The sequence below is a fragment of the Cavia porcellus genome, unplaced genomic scaffold (genome assembly GCF_034190915.1).
Source record: "Cavia porcellus strain 051 isolate PalLab524CR breed Dunkin Hartley unplaced genomic scaffold, mCavPor4.1 scaffold_17, whole genome shotgun sequence".
NCBI classification, from domain to species: Eukaryota; Metazoa; Chordata; class Mammalia; order Rodentia; family Caviidae; genus Cavia; species Cavia porcellus.
The window spans coordinates 56278488-56300833 of NW_026947500.1; the positions used below are offsets into that span (position 1 = coordinate 56278488).

At 57.3% G+C, this 22346-nt stretch overlaps 3 protein-coding genes across 9 annotated transcripts in view; 2 read left to right on the forward strand and 1 right to left on the reverse strand.

The window, feature by feature from the left end:
- The first annotated feature begins 9467 nt into the window (after positions 1 to 9467).
- On the forward strand, positions 9468 to 11195 carry Fth1 (ferritin heavy chain 1). The gene is made up of 4 exons (NM_001172847.1): positions 9468 to 9707; positions 10316 to 10462; positions 10715 to 10840; positions 10925 to 11195. Exons 1-4 carry the CDS (start codon positions 9594 to 9596, stop codon positions 11084 to 11086), a joined length of 549 nt encoding a protein of 182 aa, NP_001166318.1. The 5' UTR covers positions 9468 to 9593; the 3' UTR covers positions 11087 to 11195.
- Positions 11196 to 11304: 109 nt separating this feature from the next.
- On the reverse strand, positions 11305 to 19804 carry Best1 (bestrophin 1). 6 transcript variants are annotated; one of them, XM_023563407.2, is made up of 11 exons: positions 18705 to 19155; positions 17689 to 17873; positions 17105 to 17199; positions 16742 to 16975; positions 16072 to 16226; positions 15728 to 15805; positions 15367 to 15519; positions 14801 to 14881; positions 14421 to 14572; positions 12468 to 13058; positions 11305 to 11661 (listed from the first exon to the last, which is right to left on the reverse strand). In XM_023563407.2, exons 2-11 carry the CDS (start codon positions 17838 to 17840, stop codon positions 11652 to 11654), a joined length of 1701 nt encoding a protein of 566 aa, XP_023419175.1. In that variant the 5' UTR covers positions 17841 to 17873; positions 18705 to 19155; the 3' UTR covers positions 11305 to 11651. The 6 variants fall into 6 exon arrangements, with proteins under 6 accessions (XP_023419175.1, XP_063084282.1, XP_023419174.2 ...); XM_063228212.1 differs by lacking the exon at positions 18705 to 19155 and adding an exon at positions 19643 to 19804 and having other exon boundaries at positions 16742 to 17199; XM_023563406.2 differs by having other exon boundaries at positions 16742 to 17199; positions 18705 to 19156.
- The window catches only part of Rab3il1 (RAB3A interacting protein like 1), a 29883-nt gene continuing 27206 nt past the window's right edge, over positions 19670 to 22346 (forward strand). Inside the window, exon 1 of one of the 2 annotated variants that reach the window (XM_063228216.1) lies at positions 19670 to 19851. The gene's annotated coding sequence lies outside the window, so the exon portion shown is untranslated. Of the gene's footprint in view, positions 19852 to 21308; positions 21492 to 22346 lie in introns of those variants that run through there. The other variant, XM_063228217.1, reaches the window with a different exon arrangement.

A 22346-nucleotide genomic window follows, 5' to 3' on the forward strand; every position in this document is an offset into this window, starting at 1 on the left:
GTGTCCTATCTGTGGCTTGGCTTCTGGGCGGCTGCCGTTCCTGCATTGTCCCCACCCCCCCCCCAACGAGCTGCTCACTCACATGAGGAAACGGTGTCTCCTGCTCCAGCCAGCTGTCTGAGGCTGATAAGCACCAACCGACTCCTCAAGCTCCTGGACCACCACCCCTGGGGCACTGGAAGGATCACCTCTTACCAATGTCCTTCTTGGCCTGAGAGCCCTCCTAAAATGGAAGGCCAAGTCTCACTGCCTATTTGGGGCAGGAAAAAAGCCCTTGGGGCCTTGGTGGTAGCAAATGGTAGCTGGTGTCTGGATCTCCGCCCGAGACCAGGTTTCTGATGCCCATACCCTCGTCTGCAGCCAGTTGGCCGGGCAGACTTGGGGCCATGTTCCCGTTCCCTCCTACACCTGTCATGGGACAGCTGTGGGGGAGTCAGAGCAGGAGGGGCCCCTGTGTCCCCAGTGGCAGCTTTCTGTGCACTGTTCCTTTCTCAGATGGCCCAAAGGAGGCCTTGGTGGCACACACAGGCCTGTCCCTCTCGGCACCGGGTGCAGTCCTGGGAATGTGCTTCCCATCTGCTGTCTCTCTTTGTCCATCCCTGCGGTGAGGGATCCTTTGAGAGCCTCTTTTGGGGGTTACTGTTTGGTATCTGTGTGCCTTGTCTCTGACTAAGCCTCAGGGACACAGTGACCTACTGTGGCCAGGTCGTGTGGTCCACTGGGTGGGCGGCAGCAGCTCAGGGGAAGCGAGTCTTTCCGGCCGTGGGCAGAGCCAGCTGTGGGGGCTCAGCAGCTGGCCCGAGCATGCACTTTCACTTCCCCAGGGAACCCCACGCCAGGCCCCCAAGGCTTCCGCTGCAATAGTGTTCTCAGCCCATCAGATCCAAAGCCCCACTTCCTCCAAAGAGCAGGGCACTGGGAGCCCCAGGGTGTGCGAGGGGATCAGCAGGACTTTGGTGTAGAAGGAAGGGGCTAGGGGCCAGGGGCCAGCAGAGAAGCAAAGCAGTCGCCCCGGGCAGCAGGAGGTGGAATGGAGAGGTGCCCAGTGCCCCTTAGTCATCCACCAGCACCCCTTCATCCGCAGCTGTGCAGGGCAGGTCTGGTGGCCAGTAGGGACCACCTGGTCACTACTCCCCAGGCATCACTGCTGGGGAGGGAGGTAAGGACACCTCCTTCTCCACAGAGATCGGGAGGAAGAGCACAGAGCCCCAGTCGCCCCTTCCTCTGAGGCTCCTTGCCTGCTCCCTAGAGGAGCCCTTGCAAAATAACCCACAGCCCAGGTCCAGGCTGGGGACCTCACGGGTATGTGGCACCCAGGGGATTGGGATGTTGGAGTCATATCTGGGGCTGGTGGCAGCCAGCAGGGGAGGCTACCCTGTGTCACTACCAGTGAGGGGCTGGAATCTTGCTCTTGGGGCAGTAGGCGCTGCTGCTTAGAGCCCCCACTGGAGGTACAGCCAGCCTGTGGGTGTTGTGCAGTGCCTAAGGTGCAGAGGCCATCGGCCCCCAGAGCTTGTGCCAAGTCACGGTCTTCTTCCCTTGCGTTCCTCCAACCCAGGAGCCAGGCCCTCAGCTCCTGGACCCAACCCAGACAGAGGCCTGTGAAAGTGGACCTTCCCTTCTGACACGTGCACCAGCTCACAGGCTTTACTCTCAGTTAGCTTTCTCCTGAAACCGGCCCCCGCAGTGCACAAAGCCACCTGTGGGTTTACTCAGTTCCATTTTCTCCAGGGGACCAAACTACTCAGGAAGACTTTTTTCCAAAAATAATTTTTTTTATATTATAATGAAAATCTTCAACCATGTCTATATTTGACATAATGATTAAACCAAACTATTCTGAGACGCAATTTCTAAGCCAGGTGTGAGGTCTAGGGTAGCACAGGCTTCACAAACTCTGGGCCTTTATTTGCTCCCTGTACCCAGAAAGTGAGCAGACAGAAAAATGGAGAAAAGGATAAGAAACTCCAACTGCTGAGTACCAAATGAAGCATATACCTCTCCTGGAGCGCTGAGTCCACAGATAGGCCCAGCCCTAGGTGACCCAACACCCTTGAGCAAGCAGTGCTCTGGTGGGAGTTTCCACGAGAATGTGGACAGAAGCAGTGTCGGGAACAGTTTTCTGCAGTGGTCAGCAGGCATGGCCTTGCGCAGTGGAGAAAACCCACCGAGTAAACCCACAGGTGGCTTTGTGCACTGGGGTGTCGGATTCAGGAGAAAGTTAACTGAGAGTAAAGCCTGTGAGCTGGTGCAGGTGTCAGGAGGGAAGGTCCACACCCGCAGGCCTCTGGGACAGTTAATCACGTTGGCCTGAGAGAAGGGCCCAGCTCCGTGGGTCTGCAGCACTCTGTCTGTGTGGCAGAGAGGACCCCTGCAGACACAGGACCCTGCCAGTGCAGGTTGCGGCCCTCACGGTAACTGGGGCAGGAAAGAGTGAGGCTGCAGCTGCCTCTGTGGATGGAGGTGCTCAGTCTGCACAAGTGTATTGGTTGGCGTCTCCTGGCCTGCAGCACAGACCTTTGGCCTCCAGATTGGGATCAGGACCCACATGGGATGTGTGAACTCTAGACCAGATGATATCAGATCCTCAGCGCACAGAAGGTCCCCCATGCTCTCCCACACCTGACCCTGAAGGCAGCACCACAAGCTGGGCTCAGATCTCTCCTTGTGTCTGTGCACCATGCAGTGAACTCGTGTCAACAGAGCGCACTCATGGATCCAGCCGCCAAGAAGCCTGGCTTACAGACAGCCTCAGGATAGCACCTATCTGGTGTCCTTTCTGCCACAAGGAACCAGGCTAACTGTAGGGTCCTGGGTCCAAAGCAGGAAGAGGCCCCACCAAAGACTTCAGGCTGAGTCTCCCCAAAGCTCCTCCACACACCTGGCAGTTGGATCGACCCCACATGCCAGGAGTGCATGCCTAATAGGCCCGACTAGCCAGTGAACCAGGTGGACAAGGACACAGAGTCACATTTTGACTGAAGTCGCCATAAACGGGTAATCAACGAAAGGACTCAAAATCCTGGTGACTGAGGTAAAAAGTACATCACAGTGAGGGACCCACCTCACTGTGCAGACCCCCTTGGAGGCCTCACCTTCCCTTGGGATACACTGATCCTATTGTCTGTGCCAACTCATCTTTTAGTAAAATAAACTTTTGAAACCACAATTGGGCTCTGTGACTTTTCCTTCACTCCTCACACACATCCCAGCATGTGTTGGGACCTGAGTCCTTCGTCACTTGCCCTGGTGCCAACATCACCATGTGTGCCACCCCCGCCCGGGGGGCAAGGTCATTCCCAGGTATGGCTGTCCAGATTACTAGAAGCAGTGGCACAGGGCCATTGCCGTCTCCAGAGGCCATGTCCTCCTGATCACAGGCCTCCTCAGATGCTGGAAAGGCAGGGCTCACCCCACACCACCTGCCTCACAGCCCTTCATTATAACCGGGTCCTGCGGCTGAGATAATGGTGGCTGCGGTGGCTGCTTGACGCTGGTGTTGCCGCAGACACGTACATAGGTGCCGCAGACACCATGGTGACCTCAACACCCCTGGTCCATTGGCACTGCTGTCATGGACATGGCTTCCCCACCAACTCGATGCCATACACACTCTCACCTCCCTCTTCTCCTCCTCCCTCCACCTGCTCAGGACTCTGAATGCCTGCAGTCAGCCCCATACCTGCTCCTGCTCACAGCACCTAGGACCAGCAGCAGAGGACCATGAGGAAAACAGGCCATCAGGGGTCTCGTGAAACCCCGGCCACTTCACTGCCCTCTCTGATCCTCAGCCTCAGCACAAAGCTGCCACTGGAGTGACTGAATGGAAGAATCAATGGGTCTCAAAGGCTCCTCCATGGCAAGCCATGGAGGAGTTGGTTGCCATGAGATGATTCACGTGATTTAAGCCAATTGAAGAACGTGTTGTGGGTGGTGGGAAAATCGTGTCCTCCCCAGGTCTGGGGACAGCGCAGTTCCACTTATTGCACATGGCAGGGGGAGCAGAAGGGAGAGCTGCCCAAAGGAGTGCAGACCCAGGATTCAGATGGGACAGAGGTTGGGAACTGTCTGGAAACAGGGGAAGCAGGATGCTGGGAAAATGGAAATCTCTGTGTTCCTTTGCCTCCACATTCGCATGCCGCTGAGGAGACAGTGCAGGAATGAGAGGTGCTCAGCCTTTGTGACAATGACAGAGGACAGACCCAAGAATGCAATTATCCACCACCAGGAAGCCACGTTTCTGCTTCTCTGATGCAGTTGCGCCAAGGCCCCAGCTTCCTCTGGCCTTGTGACCACCACGCACTCCCAATGAAGAAACCTGGCCATGGAAGCCATGGCCGTGATGTCACTGTCTTGAGTCAATGCCTCAAACCCAAGGGACTCGTTTCCTTCCTGCACTTTCTCTGTGGAGAAGGCTGAGCAGGGCTCCCAGAGGAGGGGTCACAGGAAACTAGCTATGGGCTGAGGGCCTGTGGCCTGAGCTGCAGTAACAGGAAAGGCGGGTGGTGCTAGGCCCTGGCTGAGTCCAAGGAAAACACCACCAGGTCTCGCTCTGCTGGGCCCAGGTGGGGACGTGGGACCATCCACAGCCAAGAGGGCAGGACTCCCCTTGTGGGCAGCGTAACAGCCACCACAGAGCGCAGACAGAGGACAGCAGGGTCAGGGCTGGCACTGCAGGCCAGAGTTTCCAGTCAGAATGCTGGTCTAGCCAGGACCCCTGTCTTCAGTGAGGGGAAGCCCTACAGGGCTGGGGAGAAGTGCCAGGCAGGAGTAGCTACCAGGAGTCGCAGTTGGGTCCCAAGGTGGGGGAGGGGCAAGTTTTCATCAGAGGAGGAGAGAGGGGACAGGGAAAGGCTGCCCCTAACAGGTCCTGGTGCAGAACAGGGAGACTAGGCCTCTGTGCTTCTGAGACATCTTACAGCTCCCTGTGCCAGATGGCCACCTGCACCCTGAAAGGTTCTTGCTCTAGTATAAATTACTGTACAATTATGGTGGTGGTCTAACGTGGCAGAAGGCCAAAATTGGAACACTTACCACTTCCTGCTTCTTCTTTAGCCCTAATTGCATCTCCTCTTCCTGTTTGCATGCACAGAGAATTCCAATCAGTTCCTCAAATGTCATCAATATCCACCCCATGCACCACTTCCAATCAGAGGTCATATAACCCTCTGCCTCTCTGTATCCGGTCGAAGGAGACAACCCAACTGCCATGGGTTGTGTGCTCCTTTCCATGTCAACTCAATAAACCTATTTATTTTGTACTTTTTGCTTCTTTATTGCACCAGAGTACTCTTAACACACCCCACCACTGGGAGGAAGCCACGCATGCCAGCCATGCACGCTGGCCACTTCTGGGCCACCTCTGCATCTGACCTCTCTCCCCGTCCCTGCCATAGGATCTGGGATCCCCAGCTCAGCACAGGAGCCCCTCTCCAGATCTCAGCTTCTGCCACATTTGAGGCCTGGCGTCAACCAAGCAGGAGCCTGCACTCTGAGAAGCCACAGCAGTGTGGCCCCTACTATAGTGTACAGGCAGCTCTCCTCCCCTCTACCTGCTGAAGCTGCTTCCCAGTCAACACCTTAGCTGAGCTGGGCCTCTCCCAGCTCAGCTGAGAGCACAACCGAGCCCAGATGCAGTGGCTCCTGGATAGGTGGCGGCACACAAGGAGACTGGACAGTGGCTGACAGTCCATGCAGGGGGCAATGAAGTGGGGCACTCGAGTACAGGGAGGCCCAGTTCCAAATGCTGTGGACACGGGCATTGGAGCTCTGAAGGCCCAGCCAGAGGCCAACCAGGGGTGTCAGGACATGGACAGACGGGAGGCTATGGGAATAAAGGCCACAGCAGGAACGCAGAGGGAGAGCCCTGGCCCCACACAGCCCCACAGGCCAAACTTGGAGGCCAAGTGCCCCAGGGAACAGGCTGATTCTAGGGAGACTGCAGTGCTACAGGAATTTCAAGGGCCTCTGGGCTATGCTGGCATCTGACGACACAGGTGACAAGGTTAAAGTCCAGCAGTGGGTGGTACAGAGGTATGGGGCTGGGCTGCAATCCTGGAGGAAAAGAGCAGGTCTCTGAGCTTTCATCCAGGCAGAGGCTGGCCCTGGATGCCCAGACGCAGAGCACATGAGGCTTGGTGGGCTTTTGGAGATGGGTTTCAGGACAGGCTGAGTCACCATTGCACCATGCAAGAAACATCCCCCAATTTGACTGAGTGGTGGTTTTTCCAATTTCTGAATTTAAACACTTGAGCTTCCTTGCATGTAGGGAACCCCAAATTTACGCAACCTGATCCTGGGAGAGGACTGTGCTAACTCAGCCCAAGGGTCCTGTCTTTCCAGAACCCACGTGGGAGTGCCAGGCATCTACCCACGCCCACTTCTGGCCTTCCCTCACATCTTTAAGGACAGAACCCCCTTCAGCTCCTGCTGAAGCTGGCTGGGTGGCCCTGCCTCCTGGCTTCATGGGGAGACTCCAGTGACCCGGATGCAAGCCTCGCAGTCCCTTGACCCCCGACCTGCTAAGTCACCATGAGGCAGGAAGGCCCAGCCAGAGGAAGGGCAGTGGGGCCCCGCCCCGGCCTTTGTCCCTTTGGAAGATAAGACTCTACCCACAATGCAGTCGCAGGCCCAAGCCGGGCCTTCTCCTCCCATCGTGACGAAGCACTTTCGAACCCCGATCCTAGCCCCTGCAGGCCGCAGAGTGCTGAGTCACCGGTGCCCAGCCCACCCTCCTGCGGCCTCAAAATCCCGGCCTAGCTCTTTGGGCTGTGGTTGCTCCCCGCTTTGTTGCCGCCGCCGCCTCAGGCCGCTGTTCCGAGACTGGCTGGCCCCGCCCCGCTGCGACTCGCTGTCACGGAGAGCCGGTGGGCGGGTGGGAGCAGCCAGCGGCTTACAGAGTGCAGATCTGTCACCCGGCCTCCCCGCGGGAGCGGGGTCCCAACCGAACCTACGTACTAATGGGCGCGGGAGTCCACGCACTTGCACACTCCCCTTCACCCCAGCGAGCAGGCCCTGGCTCTGTGGTGCCGTCCACTGCAGCTGTGCGCGCAACATGGAGCCCACCACCTGCAGCAGGTTCCACCTCGGCTCTGCCCAGTTGCTGTCCTGAGCCCTGTGACCATTCATCGGCCCCTCTGAGCCCCTGGTTCAGCAGCCCAGCCAGAAGCCCGAGGTTCCTGCCTGCTTCACGCTGGCTGCAGTGTTCTCTGCTAGGTGCCTCTTTCTGGCTGTGCCACCCCCCCTCATCGGCTCTCAGATCTGCTCTCTGTCACCTAATTGGAACCCAGCCCTCCTGCCTGACCTGAGTCCATCTCCACACTGGGTCAGGTCTCTGCTGTTCAGGCCCCAGTACTGAGCAACAAGCACCCTGAAAGATGGTGGGACAAGGACAGAAGCAAGGCCTTCCTGAGGGGGCTTGCGTCCCACTGAGGAAGGAAAGACAACCAAGCATGAGGACGGGCTGGGTGCTGGGTAGTTCTAGTGCTGGCCCTTGGGAAGCTGAAGCAGGAGAATCGCTTGAGATCACTTAGGTAATGTAGAGGTATAGCCAGCAGTAGTAGCACAGGCCTTGTCCGCAGAGGCCCTAGATCAGCACTCAGCACCACTCTGTATATTTGTGGCTGTAATTAAATATTCTACACACACATCCCAGCACCCATCTTCCTCACCTAGGTGCATGATGTGTTGCTTCCATCTTTAGTTTTGTTCCCATCTTCTGCCTCACAGCTTTTCATCTTAAGGATGAAAACTGCCAGTGTCCTTGCTGGCTTGTGACAGCCCCTTTAAGGAGTAAGGGATCACCTCCTACTCATCCTTCTCAAGTTTTCGGTTTTTTTTTTTTTTTTTATAAGGATTGGATTTTTAAATACAGAATGAGTCATTCTTTCTCAGATGATCAGTCCTTCAGACATCACTGGTGAAGCCCACACTTTCCCCCTAACTCCAAACACCGATTTTACCACAGTAGCTCTGCCAACTCCACAGAAACTGGGTCCCCACAGCACAGCTACAGGGTGAATCCACCTGGGTAACCTTTTCCCCTAAATGCACTCTTCTCCCCCAAATGCCCTTCTCCATATAGACTCTTCATCTGAGCTTGGAGACCCACCACGTTTATGGAAATCAAATTGGATTGGCAGGCTTTGGGGGGCGAGTGGCACCCTTGTAAGGTGAGTTTGGCCTTCACTTGCCTTCCCCTATGCCTGGAGGAAGCCTGTGCCTTCTTTCCACACACTTACACTGGCTTCTGCCCCTGACCCCGGTGGAAGTCTTTCCTTTCACTCCCCTTGCTGATTTTCTGCCTGATTGTGCTGCTGCGAAGCTTGCACATGGAGACTCAGGCTCTCTGATAGCAGGGTTTTTTCTGTTGATTCAGCAGGAGGTTTCTAAAACCACAACCAGAGTAGTGTGGACATTAAAGCACTTGTCACAAAGCCTGCCCATGTCCACCCAGTGGGCACCCAGCCTCGTGCAGTCTTCAGCGTTTGTATCATGAGTGCATGTTTGCGGGGTACAGTGCTTCCATGCATTGCAGGAGCAGGTCCGTGTACCTCACACACCTTACTCTGCTCCAGGGCTGCACCCCCTTACCCTTAGCGTGTGCTGTCTGTTCCCCTGCCTGGGAGCCCCTTACTCCCTTCACATCCGGGCCTGACCTGGTCTCTGCTCACTACCCAGAAGCCTCTTGTTCACGGTTGAGGTTGAGTGTTGCCATGGGAACGGGGAGGCAGGCAGAGCCAGCACCAAAGCTCCAGGTTTTCATCTTGGCAAGGCTTCTCTTTTAAAGAAAGCCTGGGGATCCTGGAGCCATCTGCGACTGTCCTGGGAAAAACCTGGGACAGGCGTTGGGCAGCCTCGGCCGCCTCCCAACGGTGTCCTCTGGCCTCTGCACCCCTGTCCCCTGTCACCAGAGAGCCCATGGGCAAAAGGCTGGGTCTGGTCTGCGTTTCCAGAGCCAGACTCTCCTCTGCTGTAACTCTGAGATCCTTCTTTTCAGTGCTCATTGACACCAAGATTTCATCTCTTGGCCCCGGGGTCTTGGGTCGCTAGCTGCTCATAGCCCCTGCAAACATCTTCCTGCTCTGGCCTGCGGGACCACAGTCCCCGTCCACCTGGCGCGGCCGTCGTTTCCAACGACGAGACCCTGGCCGCATGTGTTTCCGGGGCCAGCCCTGGCGCCAAAGTGGTCCTGCGCACATGTCCCCAGCGCCCAGCCACAGGCCAGGCCCGGCCCAACAGGGCGAGAGTGGGCGATCCCTCCCCCCTGCCTCCTACCCCCCCCACCCGCTCCCCACCCCGCCCTACCCCGCCCCGCCCCCCGCGCCACCGCCCCAGGGCCGCGGGGGCGCCACCGGAAGAGGCGGGGCATCCGGCAGCGGGCGCGCTGATTGGCCCTGTGCGCGTGACGCAACGCGCCTATAAAAGCCGCCGCGCCGGCGCGCCGCTGTCCTCCGCCGAGCGTCGCCGCGGTCTCCTGCTTCAACAGTGCTTGGACGGAGCCCGGTGCTCGCCTGCCCTTACCGCCGCCCTCACCGCCGCCGCAGTCTAACCTCGCCCGCCGCCACCACCACCACCGCACCGCCGCCGCCGCCATGACGACCGCCTCGCCCTCGCAGGTGCGCCAGAACTACCACCAGGACGCCGAGGCCGCCATCAACCGCCAGATCAACCTGGAGCTCTACGCCTCCTACGTCTACCTGTCCATGGTGAGCGCGTGGCGTGCAGCCCGCAGTGGGCGCTCGGGGTTGCCTGGCGACAGCGCAAGCTCCCCAGGGACGGGAGTGCGCGCCTGGATGTAGGAGAGGCGGCGGCGCCACTGACCCCCCTCGGCTGTCTCCCGCCGGGGCGTGCACTTTGAGGGTGCAGCTGGAGAGCTCGCGAACCTGTGTAGAAGATACCGTGCAGGGCGAACGCTCAACGCACTCCCTCTAGACAGGAGGATTTCCCTGTAAACACTGCTGGAGGTGATTTTCGGTGCTAGTTTGAAGCTTCTTGAAGCAGCTCTCAGCGACCAAGTCCCAGTTTTTTGACACAAGATCTCACTGTGTAACCCAGGCTGCCCTTGAATGCACAGTTATCCTCTTGCCTCAGCCTCCTCAGTGCTGGGATTACATGCGTGCTCTATCAGTTTTCTAGTTTAGAGTTAAGAGCCTAGTCCCTTTCAGGAACACATCAGGCCCATTCAGCCCTGGCCCCTCTGGTTGTGTGGTGAGAAGGGCAAGCTGGACAGGCAGAGGACACTCACCACCTCCCCTCGCGACAGCCATCTCCCTTCCCATGGGAACCTTCACTGGACGGTGATGTTTATTTTCAGTCTTACTACTTTGACCGCGATGATGTGGCTTTGAAGAACTTCGCCAAATACTTCCTTCACCAATCTCATGAGGAGAGGGAACATGCAGAGAAGCTGATGAAGCTGCAGAACCAGCGCGGTGGCCGGATCTTTCTTCAGGATATCAAGGTGAGTGGGGAAGGTCTGGATGTGAGAGACTCTAGGGGTCCTTCCCTCCCCTCCATGTGCAGCTATGGCTGGGGCTCTCTGCCTCTGTGCGTGTCAGGGCCACTTTATGCTAATGTAGGCACTGAATCTGCAAGGACAGTGAAGCAGCAGCTCTAGAGGGGAGATGTGGGCATTAGACCCCAGCACTCACAGACTGGGGCTGGCCCTGTTGGGGGGAGTCTGGGCACTGGTTGATCTGGTGCCTTTGCTCAGAAACCAGACCGTGATGACTGGGAGAATGGGCTGAATGCCATGGAGTGCGCCCTTCACTTGGAGAAGAGTGTGAATCAGTCACTCCTGGAGCTGCACAAGCTGGCCACTGACAAGAATGACCCTCATGTGAGTACAGGGATTGGGCTGGCAGCAGAGGGAGGTGGGGTTCACGAGGCACCGGGAGCCAACCATCTACCTCTTGTCTCCTAGCTGTGCGACTTCATCGAGACTCACTACCTGGATGAGCAGGTGAAGGCCATCAAAGAGCTGGGCGACCACGTGACCAACCTGCGCAAGATGGGTGCCCCTGAGTCTGGCATGGCCGAGTATCTCTTTGACAAGCACACCCTGGGGGACAGTGACGAGAGCTAACGGTGCTTGGGCAGTGTGTGCATGCTGCGGCTACCTTTACCTTTTCTATAAATTGTACCAGAACATCTAAAGTTCTTTAATTCCTTCAAATAAAGAGATTTGGTACCCAGCTGTTGTCTTCTGGTTAGAATGGGTCAGAAATCTGCCTTAGTCATCTTTTTTTAATATTCCTACACAGAACAGCTCAGTGGTTACATAATCAGAGTGGACACCTAAAAGAATACATACTCACGTTTATTAAATTCTCAGCTTGGGAAGCAGCGGTGTGGGAGTGTTGATCCAGCCAGGACTGAGGGGGACTCACTGTCCTGCAGTACGCGAACTGAGCTATGTGTTTCCTGTGTGGAGTTTGTTCTGGCTTACAGGATAGGACTCGGTAAAAAAGCAGCTAAGAGCTGAAGGAGTCCTGAGCTCCTTTATTCTTCCTTGCTATGCTCAGCATTCAGGATGTCACAGGAGCATACTCTGCAGTGTAGACAGCTGTGTGGCTATGAGTGGACCAGTGTCCTGGTGTACACGCAGGTGAGGACCAGGCTGGTGATTCGGCCCCTGAGGTGGGTCAGGATTAGGTGTCCCTGCATGGGGTGTAAGAACAGGCGCAGCTTGAGGCAGAGAAAGATTGGATTTCCTACAAGACCAGGTTTACTGGTAGATGCCCTTGAGGAGCAAGACTGAGATGGGGCCCCTTGATAGGATTTCACTGTGAAACTGCTTCTGAATACAGAAACAGGAAGTTATGCTTCCTCCCTGTGTTGTGATTGGGAGGGGAAGGTGGGTGTGAATCTGGGCAAAATTCCAGGAAATCTAGATTAAGGAGAAACATTGGTTTCTGAGGACTCGGCCTAAGCGGGACATGTTGCTGAGGCCAGAGCAGAAGACCCTGAGGCTCGCCCCTGTACTTGCAGATCCCTCTTGGAGGCAGCACGCGCTGGCCCTCTCGTGGGTGCTTGGGTGGCACATCAGGGCTCCCTGCTTACTGGGCAGAGGCATCTCTTGGCTACAGCCTCGGCCCCAGCCCCCACTGTAGTCTTGTGTCCCCAGTGCCCACCCTGTCGACAGCCCAGGAACCTCAGACACCAGCTAACCCTGAGGCTCCCACCACTGGTCCCAGCTGGGTGACCCTGAGACTCCCACCACTTGTCCCAACTGGGTGGGTCTCCCGACCGTGCCAGGCTCTTGGCAACACAAGCAGTGCCCTTCAGTGTTCCCAGGATCCTGTAAGGGCACTGCTGTGTGCCTTTCCCTGTGGGGCTAAGGCCCTCCATACTCAGGTAGTAGTGGACCCACAGGAAGTTGGGACAGGAGGGCAGGCTCCACCCCATGGAGCCTGGGTGGGGACATGGTTGGGCAAATCCCTGAGAGTCCCTGGTTGGGGACAGACCTGTTTTCCAAGGCCCAGTAGGGGTCTGCCAGGTCTCTGGGTGCAGGGATCAGGTTGCTAGGGGACTGCTCCAAGCATGGCCCTTGGAGGTGACCTTCCGGGGGTGCTGGCATATCCGTCAGGTCTGTATTCTTCCTGGAGGGACGGACCCCTATGGGTTCCTCTAAGGCCCTGTCAATGGCAGGGAGCAGCTCATAACAGTTGGCCGTGGACTCTGCCAGCTTCAGGCTCTGGTCTTTGGCGTGTGTGCCTGAGGTGTCCTGATGTGTGCTGAGTTCAAATAGCTCAGGGAAGCTCATGGGGGAGCGGCTGAGGGGTGTCGGTGGGGCGCTGTAGTAGCCAGGCGTTTGGTACAGGGTATCCGCCTTGAAGGTGTCCATGGGTCGGAGCTTGCCATCTTCCTGGGCCCACGGGTGCTGTGGGACACTCCGGAACCGGCTGTGGTGGTGGCGTAAAAGTTTCTTCTTCTGATTAAGCTGCTTCCGCCGAGGGTGGTCACCGAGCTGATGCCCGAGAAAGCGGCCAATGACTTCTTGATGGGCCTCAGCCTCCTCCTTGATTGGCTGGAACTCCATGTCTTCCAGCTGCAAGCTGCAAAGAAGGACATGTGGTTGGGCCCAGGACCACTGTGCCCCAGGCTTGCTTCCTTCCTCGTCACAGGCCACAGTCCCAGCCTACCATCCCTGCAGTTCCTGCTCCTCACACCTTCCTCTCATTACGACCACCGGCTCCAGATTCTGGGGCTGCTGGTCCTGAGGGGCGTATGGTCAGACAAGGCCCAGAGGGACTCTGGGCAAGGCTTGGGACTTAGGGGCCATCCCAAGGGAAGCCTCTTCTGTGAGAAGATTTGGCTGCCCCCGGCCAGACCCATATTTGTCCCCTGACTTGCAGCCCAGTGGTACCTCAGTGGCTACCTGCCAGCCCATAGCAGTGACCTCTGCTCCACTGCTGTCTCTTTCCAGCACCCAAGCCTTTGGACCTTGTGCCCAAGGCAGGCCCTTGGGTTCAAGCCCCTTACAACCTGTGTATTCCCCATGCAGGGGCTCAGACTGGATGATGCTCTGTGCATCTTCTGAAATGTCCCTGACCCAAACCAGCCACCAGCCTCCACCAGATTACCTTTCCAGTGTGTCCTCCTGCCAATTATGGCCTTGAGCTAATGCCAACTAAAGACCTAAGAGACTGCACTCTGGGAGGCTGAGGCTGGAGAATCACGAGCCTGAGTTCATCCTGGGAAACTTAGCAACAGTTAGAACCCTGACACTCACCAGCTGTGCCTGGGACTTAAGGGACCAATCAGAAGACAGCTCCAGGCAGAGCAGCAATTTGCTGTGTGGCCTGTGCCCTTTGCTCCAAGGATAAAGTCCTTTCCGGGACTGCCTGTCCCCTCCCACACCAGGCACTCTCCCTGCTCTCCATCCAGACCCCAAGATAGTCAGAAGAGATCTGGCTGGAGTTAGGAAGCAGGTTCTGACACTCCTGTGCTACTGCCACTGGCTACTCACAAGTGCTTCCCCTAGGGGCTGGGGATTTAGCTCAGTGGCATAAGTACCTGCCTTATAAGCAGGCAGTCGTGAGTTCGATCCCTGGTACCGGTAAAAACGAAAAAGACCAAAAAAAAAAAAAAAAGACAAAACAAGTGCTTCCCCTCTGGGCCTGGGTATCTGACTGGAAGGGAGAGCTCAGGCGGGAGGAGCCAGAGGGGCAGGGACACAGAGGTGGCAGTGGGCACTATCAGCCTCTACTGGCTCTGTGACTTTGGACTGGACAAACCGACTGCCTCTCTGAGCTGTGTGGAACTGTCTGAAAACTGGGGGAGATAACCCTGTATCACTGGGAGGGTCGGGGGATGTGTACAAAGAGCAAAGCTCAGGGCTTGGCTCAAGAGGGTGTGGGTGAGCATAGAAAGGGCTGTTTTAGAGGCGTCAGCCCCTCCCCAGCTGCACAGCCCACCTGATGTTGAAGGTGGAACCCAGGAAGGAGGTACGACGGGACTGCGAGGTGGCAACCGTGTAGGGGGGCTGAGGCTCCATCTTGTTCCAGTACATGTCCCGCTCCAGGGGGGGCAGATTCTGGTGCATCTCATCCACAGACAGTAGGGACACCTGGTCATCAAGGACAGAGGGCGCAGGACTGTGACTTGGCCTGGTGATTCAGCCACTTCACTCTCACTGGACCTGTTTCCCTGCCTGTGAAATGGAGATGGGCACCTGCCTGCAGCTCAGAGGCAGAGGTGAGAACCCTAGAAGGGAGTGGCTGGTTGCAAGGGTTGGAGGGACACAGATCTCTCTGTGGATCCCGTGGGAAGGGCCCACATGCAGCCTCCCCCATACCTGCAGGTTCCTATCCAGGATCCAGTTGATCTCAAAGTCATCATCATCCTCTCCAAAGGGGTTGATGAGCTGCTCTGCCACCTTGGGGACAGGAAGGGCTATGCAGGCCTTTAGGCAGAACTGGAAGCTCTTCCCTCCCTGCAATGGACCCCACTGTTCCCACACCCAAGATCCCTTGTTGTCTGACAGCGGTCTTCGAAGCTGCAGTGCAGGGTTGCAGCCACAGACTGGTGGCTTCTGAGCACTGAACCCCTTGGTGGTCCCTGAGTGCTCCTGCTGTCCCTGTGGGAGTTGCTGATGCTGCGCATTTTACCAGGAATCACATCATTTTATTCATTCACTATGTTGAATGAGAGGGTGGTCCTGGCGGGCAGTGCCTTGACAGTCCCAAAGGGGCGCTGAGCTGTCCTAGCGCCCAAGGCACAGCTAGCAAGCCTCAGAGGCACCCTGGAGAATTCCAAGGTCCCTCCATGTATACACATGAGACCACACAAGACAGGGCTGTGACAGGACCCAGCGTCCCACCTTCCCTCAGAAGACGTGAGGCGGGTCTTGGAGAAGCTCACCTTCATCCAGCCCATGTAGAAGAAGAACTGTAGGAACGTGAAAATGGGAACTACCAGGTCCATCTCGTGGCCTGGATAGGCCTTTTCCTCAATCAGAAACTGCCGGCCCAGGAGGCAGGCTAGACAAAAGCTATACACCGCCACGGTCACCACCTGGTTGGGGAGGGAACATCCCCGAGGCTGGGCACGCAGGCCTGCTGTGCCTGTCACCCCCTCGTGCTGCAGGACACTCACACCACCTCCATGGGCTGCACCAGGCAGAAGCCTTCAACGTGCAGACCCAGTTTGCAGGGTGAGTTGGCTTCCTGGGACCTCCTGGCCTCAGTTCCCCAAAGGGGAACCTTGGTAGGCAGGTCCTCACCTGTGTGTACACCAATGGGATACTGATCCAGTCATAGCCATACAGGAGTCCACACTGAGTGCGAAGGATGCTCATCTCCTGGGGAAGGCATAGAATCTGACTGCTGAGCCCCAGGGTGCCGGGCGCCAAGGGCTGGGTTTGGCCCACCCCTGCTGTATGATCACCACAGCTCGCTAAACCACTTTGTACCTCAGCCTCCTCAGTCAGAGAAAACGAGCTAGGATCGACGGGCTCCCTTAGAGAAGGGCCACCTAGCAGTGGGCAAAGCCTGTGACCCCCTCACAGATCCTCGAGGCGCAGCCTCCCCTGCTCTCTTCACCCCAGCCCGCAGCGGGAGGGCTTACATTCAGCAGGCTCTGCAGCAGAACCGGGTCGCGGATCCGGCCTCCGTGCCAGGCCTGCATGGCCAGGTTGGCAAACCACACCCAGGGGACCCAAAACATGTTGTGGGGCAGGCTCAGCTGCTCCAGCTTCTTATACTCCGCGGCGGTCATGAAGCCTAAAGAGTTCGGGAAGGCGCTGAAGGGAGGATTCAGGCACTGACGCCGCCTCACCCCTGCTCGGCCCGCACCCAACCTTCAAGCACACGGCCGTGGCCTCACCCACCAAGGTACCGCCCTCAGCACCGGGCCCCGCCCACTGACCAGCATTGGGCTGAAAGCCCCGCCCCACCGTGCCTTCCCCAATCTACAGCAGGCCCGCCTGTGGTACAGAATATTAGAATTCCTCCCACCTGCTCCTTTTGGCCCCGCTCACTTGCTGAGAGCCTGAATCAGAGACTCCACCCACCCCACCACGTCCCGCCCACAGCTTTTGGCCCCGCCCACCCACTAAGAACAGGTGCCGGAGGCCCCGCCTCCTCCCGCCCGTCCTGCATTGGCTCCGCCCACCTGCTAAGAGCAGGAGATGATTGCTCCACCCAGTCCAGCCTCGCCCCTGCTACCTATTGAGCAGCAGCAGCTACAGGCTCCGCCCACCCCTGCCGTTCCGCCCCTAGCTTTTGACTCCGCCCACCTGCGTGCACCAGATGCTGCAGGCTTGGGAAGCGCTTGTAGACGGCGGCGCTGACGCTGCGCAGGATGATGACGTGACCCAGTATGGCATAGCGCATGAGCGTGCGCCGCAGTATGCGGCCGTCCTCGTCGGAGCCTTCCACGAAGGCCGACACCTGGCTCATGAGGCGGTCGGGCCACGGCAGGTTCTCGTACTGGTTCCACCAGCGCGTCAGAACCAGCGTCACGTAGAAGCCTGGGGAGGCGGGGCGCGGGCGAGGGCGGCTGTGGCGAGCTCGGTGCCCGGGGCAGTGGGCCGAGGAGCGCCCGTCCCTGAAAACCCGACCCCCACCCGCTGGCCCCGGGCGGCCGGAGGGGCGCTCACCCAGCACGAAGGACACGGGGATGAGCTCGATGTAATTGTCGCAGTGCATGCTCAGCTTCTCAAATATCTCCTGCTGGTCCTCGTTGAGGGCCTGCCTGGGGACGGCACGGAGAGGCGGCCAGCTAGGCGGGACCCTGCAGTGTGGCCCCATGAGGTCCTGCGTGTGTGTCATCGCGGCACACAGCCGCCGGGACTGCGGTGACAAGGAGCCTCAGGGCGGTCGCCGTGTCGCGGTGACAGAGGTACCCAGTGGGAGGTCGAAGAGAAAACTGTCTTCTTCCTGCTTGATTTTACTGTGCACCTAAAGCTGCTTGTAAAACAACAGAACCCTCCGCGGAGTGCAAGAAGTATGAAAGAAAACCAGAGTGCTGTGTTGTGACATTCTATCAGTCCTGCATTTTATTGCCTAGGTAAACATTGACGTAACCCTCTGGATCTAAGAAACAGGTGGCTGGGCTAGACCAGCTCAGCCAGGGCTACTGGCTCTCCTGGGTCCGTTAGAGTGCGGCGACAGGGGGTGTGTGTGGTGGTATAGAGCCCCCCAGGGCATATGGGAGTCCCCATCCCTGAGTCTGACCCCCTACCTGTAGATGAACCGGATGATGTAGTAAAGCAGCACGAAGATGAGGAACTCGCCATAGAGAAGCTTGTAGATGCTGCCGCGCCAGCAGAGCAGCAGGCGACAGAAGGAGCCCAGGCGGGCATTGGCCACCTGGCTGGTGTAGGTGATGGTCATGGCTGCACTGAGGGGCAGCAGGTGGCTTGGGTTCTGGTGGATAGATACAAAGAGAAATGTTGGGAACCCTTGTCAGTTGCTGTTTGGGACTTACCTGTCACCATAGCCAAGACCCATCCCTGCTCAAGGCCCCAGCTCTGTCTCTTGGATGATGCTGGGAGGGGGCTGAGATGGCCTCCAAAGTCCACCCAACTTTGGCTGCTTGGAAGGTTGGGTACACAAGCAAGGGAGCCCCAAAGCCAGGCCAGCATGGGCAGTTGAGACACAGGTGTACACTCAGTGCCTCTGGCTCCCTGGCTCCCTGGGGCAGGGAGCAGGTCAGGGACCTGTTCAGCCCTGCCTCCTGTGGCTTTGCCTTCCCTGCACAGAGCCCGATGACTGCACAGTGGTCCAGGGACTCCCCACTTGGGTCCACAGTGTCTATGCCTGCTCTTCTGAGATAACTGCGTGGCTTCTTCTCTCTTTGGGTCACTTCCTCAGAGATGATGTCTCCAGCTGTCCTCTGGAAATAGTGTCACTGCCACTAGCAGGGTGCCCCACTTGGTGGGTCTCCCACGAAGCACTGTTCTACATGAGCTTATTTTGTACAGGAGATCCTCCTGCTGCTTGTCATGTTTTCATAGCAGTGCATAATAAAAATGCATTGAAGCAGTGATTGCCACCCCCCTACACTTGTGCTGAGGTAGCCACAAACTGGAGGTGTCACTGCACCTGGCAACACCAAGCTCCTTTCCACATTAGGGCCCCTGCACAAACACTCAGGGCCACATACCTGCCTCTCACTCAGGCACACACAGGTTGGCTGGTCACCCACCCCAAAGGCACTCAAAACCCATCCCTGCCTATGCTGGTACCCATACTCACAGAGGGCTTCGGTTAGCCAGGCAGTCCCACCAAGGTCTAGGCCTGGTCTGGGGGATGCTCAAGAGACCCCGTGGCCAGGGCACCTGTCCACCCTTGGAAATTGGCCCTGCCCATATCTGAGACTGCTGCGTGGTCACTTGACTGCTTAAGCCAGGGCCACCACAAAGGCACCCTTGTCTTACTGCTTGTAATCTGCTGAGACATAGCCAGCCCAGCACAGCCAGGGCCCTTCTAATCCCTTCCAGGACTGGAATCTGGGGCATTATTGCCCTCCATTGGGGTCCTAAAACCCACGGGTCCTGGGCTCTGATGTCTTGTGAGAAGAGTTAGGGACATCTGGGGCCTCTGCTAGCCTGGGGGCTGTGGCTGCTGTATGGGCAGGGCGGGGGAACAGCTCTGGGTCTCTGGCAGAAGTCCTGGTGCCTTGTCTTGGTCTCATGGTGACCTGGGTGGGAACTTTGCATCCCTGTCTGGAGGCTTCCGGTTGTGCTGGGAGGAACTCTGATTGGTTGCTGATGACATCATGACTCATGTTGTCTGTGATTGGTCCCCAGGACTTGGGAAAGGATGCTGGGGAGTGCTGGCAGGAGATGGGATAGAGAGCTTTTGGGCGGAGCCTAGTCCTGGCTTCCTGCAGCAGCCCAGCAGCCAGTGTGATGGGGCTGACCCAGACCCCAGGGCGGCGGAGAACCCATCAGCATGCCAGCACAATCGGCTTCCAGGGCTCAGGGATAGAGACCGAGCTCCAGGCTGCATAGTTCTTGCTGGGATGTTTCCTGACCGGCTGCTACCAGGGTCTTCTGGAGTCTGGTTCTGTGTCTCAGTGACATTGCACAGGATTGAGATGTGTGTGGCCTTGCGACCACAAGTCCACACACCCTGACCCAGAACATGACCCTGTGCCTGCATACCAGCAGGCCCACTCTCCCCCTGCCCACCTGTCCCCTTTCCTCCCTGCATACAGTGCTGAGCAAGAGAGGATCTCGGACAGATCTCTGCCAACGGGAAACAGCAGCACTGCTCCAGCCGTCGCAGGTGCCTCCCTCACAGCCGTCTCCACCAGACTGGGACAGGCTTTCCAGAAGAGGAGTGGTGAGCTTCTGCTTCCCTGTGAAATGGAGCAGTGACGTCTGCCTGGGCAGTAGGGGTGAGTACTACAGAGGGGGACACATCCATCCCCTCCCGCACCTGTGTCCTGGGTGTCCTGGGCAGCATCGGCAAGTCCAGCCCCTGTGCCCGCTGCACGGGCAGTGCTGGCTGGGCTCGGTGTCGTGTTTTCCAGGTGTGGGTGCCTCACTGTGGGGCTACTTCTCTCTTCATACTTGGGAGGGGTGTGCTGCTTCCCAAGCGGTAAGCAAAGGTACTTTATCAGAGATGGTGCCTGGCGCAGCCCCAGCACAGCGATGCCCAACTCTGCCTTGTGAGGCCCTGGTTCCCACCTCTTGGGGAAGCCACTGGGGGGCGCCTGTGACCCACAGCTCTTGCCAGGGAAGCCTGGACCAAGTGTGGGTGCTGCATGGGTGCAGGTGGCTCCTGCATGTCCCCTGTCCAGGCCAGCAGCCAGCGAACACCACTAAGAGCTGTGGGTACTGGCTTCTCCAGCCTCCCTGCCCCTCAGAAGTCCCGGGACATCCCCAGGGACAGCCGCGTGAACTTGTAGACACACATCCTGATCTCTCCGTGGCTCTCAGCCAGCTAGGCACAGCTCGGTTGCACAGAGAAGCCACCACAAATGCTGCCTACGAAAAGGGTCCAGGGTGCAGGCCAGAAGAGTAATCCCCACCCAGTTTCTGCAGCACAAAGAGATCATTTAACAAAAGCTCTCTGCTTCAGAACAAATGCCAGAATGGTGCCTAACTCCTCCCTGCAAGAAGTTAAGGTCACATGAAACCAGGGAGACATGTCAGCAGCAGTCCAAGAAGGCAGGCCAAGTACATAGAGGCCAGGGAGACTTTCATAGAGAAGGGGTCATTTGAGCTGGTCTTGGAGCATGAGTCCACTTAACTAAGAAGACTGAATGAAAGGGCACTGACTATTGAGGAACAGGTCTTGGCAAGTGACAGCGGCGTTGCTGAGGGCCACTTCAGGATACATGGGAGGGCACTCCAGGCCTGCCTTGGCCAAGACCATATCACTCCAGTGACTTGGGACTGAACCTCTTCTGGTATTGGCTTCTGTGCCCTTGCCCTCGCATCATGGCTTCTGCCAGAGAGGTGACTTTGGAGGACGGGGCCTTACCTGTCAGGGAAGGGTCTCTGCTGGGGTCCAGCGCAGCCCATCTCTCAAGGCCCAGAACACAGGGGAGCCACGTGGAGGCAGGTGGAGTGAGCCGGATCTACAAGTGGCCCCTCACCTAGGGTCGCCATGGCAACGGGAGCATCACAGAGGGCCTGCCTCCAGTACAGGGAAGGGACCGGCATGGCTGGGGTAAGGCCTATGCTGGGCCAGTGCCCGATGCCCACAGCCTCTCCTGGGCCCATCACATGACCAGTGGCCCAACACAGAAGGGGGGGCGGGCAGAGGAGGCCGAGTTACCCCAGCTCTGCCTGGCCTGGGGTGGTCCTGATCCTTGGGGAGCTGGACACTCAGCATCTGACCATCACAAAAGGACAGCAGGGAGCACAGCAGGAGGAGAGGTGGGGACGCACCTGGGTCCAGGGTGGCCAAGCCCTGTCCTGCCAGCAATGATGATGGTGTAGCCAGGAATTGGCCAGAGCTGTGCAGCGTGGCCTGGGGATTTCCCTGCAGCTCTGTCTCCAATGAACTCTGCCCCACCGAGGCTACCAGGTGAGGCACTGACACCCTTCCACCCCTACGCTCCATGCCAGCTGCGGGGCAGTGAGTGCGGGGGGCCTGGAGCCACTTGGCCTGGCCACTCACTGGCTGCTACCCCAGCCCAGGCTCCTGACTGCAGAGTTGGGCAGGGTGGGGAGGGGCCAGGGGCACAAAGGAGTGCTGTGAGCTTTGGGCTGCAACCCGTGTGGCCTAAAGGTGTGATCACTGTCTGTGGCATGTGGGTAGCCAGCGGTCTGTGGATTCATAGGAGAAACTGTCCTTTGATCATTGTCTGAGCTCGGCACCATTGTTGGAAACCAGCTAGGGATGGAAGCCAAGGTCTATTCCTGGATGCACTTCCATCCCCTGGCTCCATATCCCGCCTTGGCCAGTACTGCGCAGTTTTCGTGACTTAGCTCTCCAGGAACTTGGGAATTCAGATGAATTTTTCTGACTTTGTTCTCTTTTTTCAAGATTGTTTTGACTGCTCAGGACTCCTTGAAATTCCATATGAATTTTAGGATCACTTTGCCCATTTCTGAAAAAAATGAAGGTAGTTGGAATTTTGACAAAGATCACAGGAAATCTGTAGATTCCTTGACCATTTTATTTTTAAGTCTTCATAAGTGGTGTCTGTTAATTTATTTAGATATTCTTTAGTTCCCTTTGGCAACATTTTGTAGTTGTTAGTGTATAAGCCTCGAACCTCCTTGGTTTAAAATATTCCTAAGTATTTTCTTCTTTTTCTAGTATTGTAAACTATCTTAGTTATTTTGCTTATTGCTGAGACAAAATACCTAACACCCAAAGCTAAAAGAGAAAAGGTTTATTTAGCTCACAACTTGTAGAGATTTCAGTTTAGAACCA

Coding starts and splice junctions, on each gene's coding strand:
- Fth1 (NM_001172847.1), top strand. CDS start 9,594: ATGACGACCGCCTCGCCCTCGCAGGTGCGCCAGAACTACCACCAGGAC. Junction 10,463..10,714: donor TCTTTCTTCAGGATATCAAG/GTGAGTGGGGAA, acceptor GCCTTTGCTCAG/AAACCAGACCGTGATGACTG. Junction 10,841..10,924: donor CTGACAAGAATGACCCTCAT/GTGAGTACAGGG, acceptor CTTGTCTCCTAG/CTGTGCGACTTCATCGAGAC.
- Best1 (XM_063228212.1), bottom strand. CDS start 17,840: ATGACCATCACCTACACCAGCCAGGTGGCCAATGCCCGCCTGGGCTCC. Junction 15,806..16,071: donor TGCTGCAGAGCCTGCTGAAT/GTAAGCCCTCCC, acceptor TGCCTTCCCCAG/GAGATGAGCATCCTTCGCAC. Junction 13,059..14,420: donor GGTTCCACCTTCAACATCAG/GTGGGCTGTGCA, acceptor CCTTCTTTGCAG/CTTGCAGCTGGAAGACATGG.